The 7,677-nt window shown below is 40.3% G+C and overlaps 1 protein-coding gene across 1 annotated transcript; it reads left to right on the top strand.

Annotated features, from left to right (window-relative positions):
* The first annotated feature begins 366 nt into the window (after nt 1-366).
* On the top strand, nt 367-1,168 carry LOC133909918 (uncharacterized). The gene has a single exon (XM_062352451.1). It carries the CDS (start codon nt 462-464, stop codon nt 1,005-1,007), a length of 546 nt encoding a protein of 181 aa, XP_062208435.1. The 5' UTR covers nt 367-461; the 3' UTR covers nt 1,008-1,168.
* Nucleotides 1,169-7,677: the final 6,509 nt, after the last annotated feature.

Genomic DNA, 7,677 nt, shown 5'->3' with positions numbered 1-7,677 from the left:
GGTTAAAAAAATTTGCCTTTTTTGGAAAAAAAAAACGTCGATTTAGGGACCGATTTTTACAGACGGTCTCTTTTGCGTATGTGAGAATTGTCGATTTTCTCAGACCTTCGATCACAGACGGATTCGATAAACACCTATAAAAACAAGTTTTGACCTGCCTCTGAAAATAGTTTTTTAGTAGTACTAGGCTTCACACAATCACTAATCAGAGGAATCTGGGCCGAGTCATCGTAAGGACTCCCGAGTTCTTTCCCAGCATTATATTCACTCTTTGGGAGTTGGGACCCAGCATCCATGGAGACTCGGCTGAACGCTTTCTTTCCCGGCGTTCCTTCACTCCCTCGTTCTTCGTGGCCACTGGCCACATGCCCTGATCTACATAAACAAACCCCAGTTAGCTCTTTCCTCTCGCCAACAACACTTAGTGCCAGTGAGTGAGCCGTCCGTATTCTTTAGAAACCATGTGCGAGTCCATCTCTCTGCAAGTAGCTAGCAACAAAGACGTCCACCAAGAGGAAAACAAAACAACCGAGATGAACACGGGTGATCTCGTCGACGTCCCGTCTCACCCTCCCTCCGAGACCCCCGTCTACTACGATGACGATTATCGCTACTTCTACGATAACGACGAGAACGTCCAGGAGGAAGGCGTCGACGGCCTGCTCGAGGACAACGCGCCGCCACCGGAGCAACAGGAGACCGAGGCCGTGGCTCCCACCCCCACCGTCTCGCTGGCAAAGCTATCTGAGCTTCGTCGGAAGCTAGCCGGGGTGAACACGGCAGGCGCGGTCGTCGCAGGGCTCGGCCTCCTCGGGGGCGCCGTCGGCGCGTACTTCCTCTGGCCCGTGGCGGCCGGCGGGGCGGCCGCTGCCGCCGCCACGATGAAGGCGCCCGGCGCCGCTGGCTTCTTCATCTCCCGCGCGGCGTTCCTGGCAAACCCGCAACTCTACTTCCAGCTCCTTCGCACCGCCGGCGCCGCGGCGGCTGCCGCTGCTTTCGCTGTGTAGCTAGTGAAGGCTACGTACGTACATCTGCATGCGAGCTGTTCGTTTGTTTGCCGTGTACTTGCATATATAGCCAATAATGGACCTATCAGTGAATCTATCGATATTATCGGTACTCATCTCTAGTATAGGACTGATCTAACGAAAAATTCTTTTTCTTTTTATGATATGTGTCTATTTTTTTTCTTTTTAGTTTAATTATTAGATCACAAGATAAATGATATAGATAAGTTTTCACGAAATCTTTCTAGACAGAATTTACTTGTATTTATATAAATAAATTCTATAAGATTCGATTCTAAATAAACCATCTTTCTGCGTAAAAAATATGAATCTATGTATCTAAGTACTATCTGCTTGGTGTCACTAAAGCGCATCCTGATACCCGTGTTTGCCCTGTTATCGAGTACATAAAAAATTAATACATGTTACTCCGTACTATGTTACTATTGCGTGTTTCCGATGATACAGTCACCAATTCGTTATTTGCCTGACTAGCTGAAACGCCCGTACGTTGCTATAAATTTTTTTAAAAACAAAATGCTGAAAAACAAATTTGTTAACAGAGTTCGCAATGGAAGCAGGGGTTCCTCGCCAACGAACACATGAAGGCAAGTTGTTAAGGACTAAGAATACTATAGGGGAAAGAGAACATTCAATTAAATATATAAAGATTAATTCGTTGGAGAAAATCATGCCGATTAATCATACATGCAGATTGCAAGATATTATGACATCAATAATTTTGACAAGAAACAGAGTGCAAGAAGAATGTACAAACTGCTATCCAATTTAGGGGTTTTTCCCTTTATTTTACTATTTTGCAAATTAAACGAAAACGCAAAGGAATAAAAGAAATTGGAAAAAGAAAAAAATAAAAGGAAAAAAAAGGAAAGGGAGGTGAGCCGTCACGCTGGGCCGCTTCAAGCCCAACGGGACCAATCAACCCATCAAATCCACTAGGGTAGAGAGCATGAGAGGAGGACGCGCCATGGCGGTGGCCAAACGGCAAGCCCCGCCATAGCCAGAGCATTCTGGGCCTTGCGTGCGCATAGCCACGGCACAAGCCTCATCCTCTCCTGTACATATAGGGTCGGATCCTCTATTTCTCCTCACCCTCAATACATCCACCTCATCTTGGGCTCACCATCTCCATCTCCAGCAAGATTGCGATCATCTATGCACCACGGTTGTAGGTGCCGACCTTTGTGGCTAGTGCTTGGCGTCGAAGGCTAGGGTTTTGGCGGCTTAGGTCTACCAGTTCATGCCTCAGCATCCTTGTGGTGTGGTGTCGTGAGGCTGTGTGCTCATCGGTGTTAGTGTTGTGAACCCCATCGACCTCCTTTGGCTTGTCGGCATTCTTCTTCTGTTGTTCCTCCTCGTTGCCATGTTGGCATGCTTGAGCTCGCCAAGGTTTGCCCACACGTCATTGTTCTGGTTGGGTTTCATGCTAGTGGTGGTGCTATGCTTGTGCGCGTGGTCGTGCTGGTACTGGTGCGCATCCACATGTGCATGCCAGTGGTGTTGCAGCTGATTGTCAAGTTTTTGCTCAGCGGTGTTGTTCTATGTTGTACACTTTGTGGTGCGTCAATGGTGTTGGTGCTACCCTCCCTAGCCTGGAGTTGGACCTCTATTCTTGAGCGGCTTCCTTTTGCTCTTCGGGTGATGGGATCAAGCGATCAAGTTCTTGTTATATGGTTTGCAGTTCTGTTCATTAACCTTTTAAAGTATGCATGCATGGTTTCAAAGTGTACAAATTTGTTATTTTTTTGTGGACAAGTTTTTTATTTCGAAAGGTTATCAAGTCTAATTTCCAACATATCAAATGGCATGTTATTTGAAGCACCCTATCAAGAGTTAATCCAATTTCATTGGATGTTGCACACGCTGTCACGATGACGCACTAAGATTGCTTAATATGACGGGTTTGAGTCTTACAAGGAATTATGGGAGGCCACCCAGCTGATCTATGGATTCCAAAATACTTATGTGACTTCCTTTTCATGATTCACATGGATTCAAGGCATTTCTAATACACGGTTTGAATATTAGAAGGTTCAATTCGGATTGATCTTGCCACAGCTAGCAGACCTGGATTAAAAAGTCCATACTCCCACGTACGGAGTCTGTTTTAGACATTTGAGTACTCAATGCAAAGATATTTTGATGGGCCACATGATGGATCAGGTCCAATCCTTTGTTTCCTTCGGGTGGATTTCAATTTCTAAGATAAATCGATGGCAGAAAGTTTAGTTTTTGTTTCTTCAAGTCTAAGTCTCGATCCGCAAGTACGCGCGTGTGCAGGCCGCGGCCTCCTCCGTTGGCCGCAGCCTCTTGGCGCACGATCCGATTCCGCTCGCCGGCCGAGGACATCGCTGCCGCCGCCGTTTACTGTCTTACCGCCGAGATTCAAACCGCAGCGAGGCCACACGATGTAGGACAGAATCAGCAGCCGCAGAAGATCCCGTGCAGCCACAAGTTGATCCGACCGCTTGATCTGTTTGCTGATGCTGACGTCAGCCAGAAGTCACACTTAGATATCCATTTTGAGCTTTTTTTTTACACACACCCAGCTCGCATACCAAGAACTTTGTGTCTTGCACTTTTTGGATTGGTTTTTTTGCTTGGTGCACCCAGTGATTTCTTTGATAAGATTTCTTTCAAATATGATATTCTGCTGCTAGATGGAGAAACAAGGTTTCATTTATGGCCAGTGAAGATGTGGCCAATTTTAGCGCATACTGATCTGGATGATATGTTTCATAGCTTCGACAAAAAGGATCAAAGGTCTTAGTTCGATGAAGAAAAGAGAAATGATCTTAAAGCTTTGTCCTAAATTCATCTTCATCTATCAAATAATATTTTGTAGAAGAAAATTGCAGCTGCTTTGTGGCTAAAGCTAGAATCGATTCGCATGTCTACGGATCTGACCAACAAAATACATTTGAAGATGAATTTATTCACGCACAAATTGCAAGAGGTGGTTTGGTGTTGAATCATCTTTCGGACTTCAAAGAGATCGTTGCTGGCCTACAATATATGATGATAAAATATGACACTGAAAATTTGAGTATTAATCTTTTGTTCTAATTGCCTAGTTCTTTTGCAAACTTCAGATATACCATATTATACAGTTATGATATCCTAACCCTGAAAAAAATTTATGAAACCTTTGATGCTAAGAAAAAGATGAAACAAATGATGTTTACTGAAAGCTCGACTTCTAATGGAGAAGATCTTATTGTACGTGGCAAGACAAATGAAAAGAAATCAATAATGGCTACAAAGGTAAAAATTTGAACGGTTACATGGTGTTGATCGAGCTCCAGAGGCAAGGACAAATTATGTAGATATTGTAAGAAAGACAATCATGATATATCTAAATACATGTCTCTGCAGTATATATATATATATATATATATATATATATATATATATATACAATTAAATAAATTTACGCATATATATTTCCTTCCATAGAACCACCAAAGTAAAGGCCTTTTAAAAATTTTCATTGAAATTTCTGGTACTAAGCACAACACTTAAAAATTTGTGCCTACTTTAATCAAGAGAACCATCAAAGAAAAGACCCTTCTAAATATATTTAACATAAATTTATAGCCAAAATTGTATTTCATATATTATGTGTCCATGTCCAAAACAACAAATATTGATGGAGGAAGTATATAGAATGCTTCAACCATAAATTAAATAAGGCTGTTTAAACAACACTTTTGTCATCGATTTTTTTATATGCTTCAACATGTTTTTCTTTATCACGGGGAACATTTGGTTGCTTCCTGGAAGAAAGTGAGTCCAGACTTGTCAAAATGGGCCCATCAGGCTGGTCTGGTATAGGCCTGGCTAGGTACGGTCTGACAGACCCGATAAGGTTAACGGGTTGTGTCATCTCGGCCCGTGTGCACATTCTCGGTCCATGGCATAGCTCGTCAGTCACCGTGCCATGCCGGGCCGGTTTGAGCATGGTTACGGCACGTGAGGCATGGTGGCACAGCTGACCCAGTGTCACGGTGGGGTCCAACGGGCACAGTGGAGCATGGCACAGCTGACCCGGCAGTACTCTAAAAATAGAAAAAATAGCTACAAAATTTAAAAAAACTATAGAAATAGATAAAAATGAGCTTTATTAATTGATTGTCAAGTTAAAAACCTTTCTACTAGAAGGAAAAAAGAGTACAACCTATGCTCCAAAAATTACATAGTTTCATTAAAAACTTCAGATTTTTCTTGCAACAAGTAATATGCTTCCTCAAGTGTCCCGTTCCACTTGTAGATATAGTACATAATTCATAGCTACATATATTACACTTAACAAATCTTACCTATTTCCTATTTATTTCTCTAAAGATCTTTTCAAAATGTTGCCATACTGATGACTATGCACGCGAGTTCTCAATATCTTGATCCATGAATAGAAATATGGAATAGTTTTGTTGAAGTGAGTAAATGGCTACTGGCTAGCAAGTAGAAAAAGAGAGATAGGTGGCCGATGGGATCACTAGGAGTTTAGGATGGTGGCTATTTATAGGCCAATATGAGAGGTGGGTGGCTGGTCGTTTTCAAAAAATAAAAAATAATAATAAAATGGATAAAATAAAAAATTTTAGAAATAATAGGGACACATAAGTAATTGTAAAAATGATCTTTATTGATAGGTTGTCTCATTAAAAACCTTTCTAGCAAAAAAAAAGTATAACCTAGCTCACAAAATTAGAAATTACATGTTCTCATCAACATAGATACTAATTTTTGAATAAATCTTTAAGCTCAGTGTTCTCTACAGTGTGTTGCATTCGTGCTTCAGCTTGTTCCCAGTTTTTACTATGGTGAATATTTTCACCATCTCACTTGTGAGACTTGTTCTTCTCTTTTCGATTATCCTTCCAGTAAGATTGAAGGTAGTCTCTGAATAGTGATCATGCTCTACTTATTAAAAATCTCATGATAACAGTGAAAGCGTTGGATAATTCGTCTTGTGCTCATGCCACCATTGTAGTGTGTTGAAATTTTCTTGTTCATGGCTGATAACGTCGCTATCGATGAAGGTTGTTAGCTCCCCTCCGGATGCTAGAATTTTGGCACTCGTAGATGATCGTGATAAAGAGTCTAGACTTCTTGATGAAGAACCACCACCAAATATTTTTTCCCACGTCGTCGTCTTCTTACTTATTGTGGATGCGAGTTGAGATCGTTGCAGGCAAACTCCGGCATACATTGTTTCATATTTACTATAAACATTGAAGAACATAGAATGGACATTAGTATAATAGTTAGAATAATTGTGGTCAAGAGCATCACCTAGAATTTTGAGAACTCTACATAAACCTACAATTTTAGCTTTAGCATCAAAAATAAAGGTAAATGCATACAACAAAGGAATTTCTTTCTAATATTTTAAAAATTTAGATTTCATAGGAACTACACAATATCTTAGAAGATTGTCATTTTCATAGTTGTTTAAATGAGTAGAAATTTCAACAATATTATACACTACTAAACAAAATATTGGATAATAAACTCCTGATAAACTCATAGTATCCTTTCGGCAACATACCAATGCACTTCTGTGAGTAAAGTTTGGCCCCATACTAATGATAGTGTGTATGAATAAACACACAAAATGTGCTCTTATATGGTATAATATTTTTAAGAAAACGTACGTGGACGCACACCCATTGCAACATAATATTACTTATATGCTGCAATTCGTTGGTTAGAGGAGTTTACAAAATTTATTGTAGTACGAAAATCATCTAGGTATTGATCTAACCTCTTTAAACTGGATTTTACTATAAGATTGATAATATGACAAGCACAATGTTTATATAACAAGAAAGATTGAGCATATATACGAAACAATGGAGTAAGAATATCTATTACTCTAGAGTTTGCACTGGTATTATCTAAAGTGATATAAAATATTTTATTTATGAGCTCAAAGTCTTTAACTACTTGAGATATTTTTCAGTAATATTTTCACAAGTATGTGCATTGTAATCAACCAAAAACCTATTATTATCTTTTCTAGTTCCTAATCATTATTAACAAAATGAGCAACAACACTAAGATAATCCTCTCTAGCCCTAACTGTCCATATGTCTGAGGTCAAATCATCTGAAAATGTACGTGTTGCCAACATTTCTTTAAGCTTGCTACCACACACGTGGTAGTATTTAACCATATCGCTAGTAGTTGTCTATCTAGAAATATACGTGAACCTATGATTATAAGCTTGCTAAATGTAATCTTTAAATGCAGCAAACTTACCGATGTTGTGTGGTAGATCCGCTCTTGCAATAAAGGGGCATAGCTCTTTTCTAGCATTGGCGGAGTCGTACTCCCAATGATGAACAGAGTTGTCGGGTTGTACTGCAGCACCATTTGCTTCATGGTTGCTCCACTCTTTCGCTTGCAAGTTCTGGTGTACCTCATCAAGTGTCCCATTCCACCTGATAACTTTACAGATAATTCATGTTTGCAAATATAACACCTAGCATACCTGACACTTACCCCGTCTTCCTCTATGTAGATCCTTTCAAAGTCTTGCCAAACTTCGGAAGTAGTGGCTTTTGATCTTTTAGATCTAGTGCTTGTTGATGTATGTGCACTTGTAGAGCCTGACTATGGAGGTCCTGTGCATGTGAACCAGCTG

Source organism: Phragmites australis, chromosome 2, assembly GCF_958298935.1.
Source record: "Phragmites australis chromosome 2, lpPhrAust1.1, whole genome shotgun sequence".
NCBI classification, from domain to species: Eukaryota; Viridiplantae; Streptophyta; class Magnoliopsida; order Poales; family Poaceae; genus Phragmites; species Phragmites australis.
The sequence above is the reverse complement of the archived record's forward strand: the minus strand, read 5'-3'. Positions and strand labels throughout refer to the sequence as shown.

Excerpts from the sequence above, each read along its gene's own strand:
- LOC133909918 (XM_062352451.1), top strand. The coding sequence starts at position 462 with ATGTGCGAGTCCATCTCTCTGCAAGTAGCTAGCAACAAAGACGTCCAC.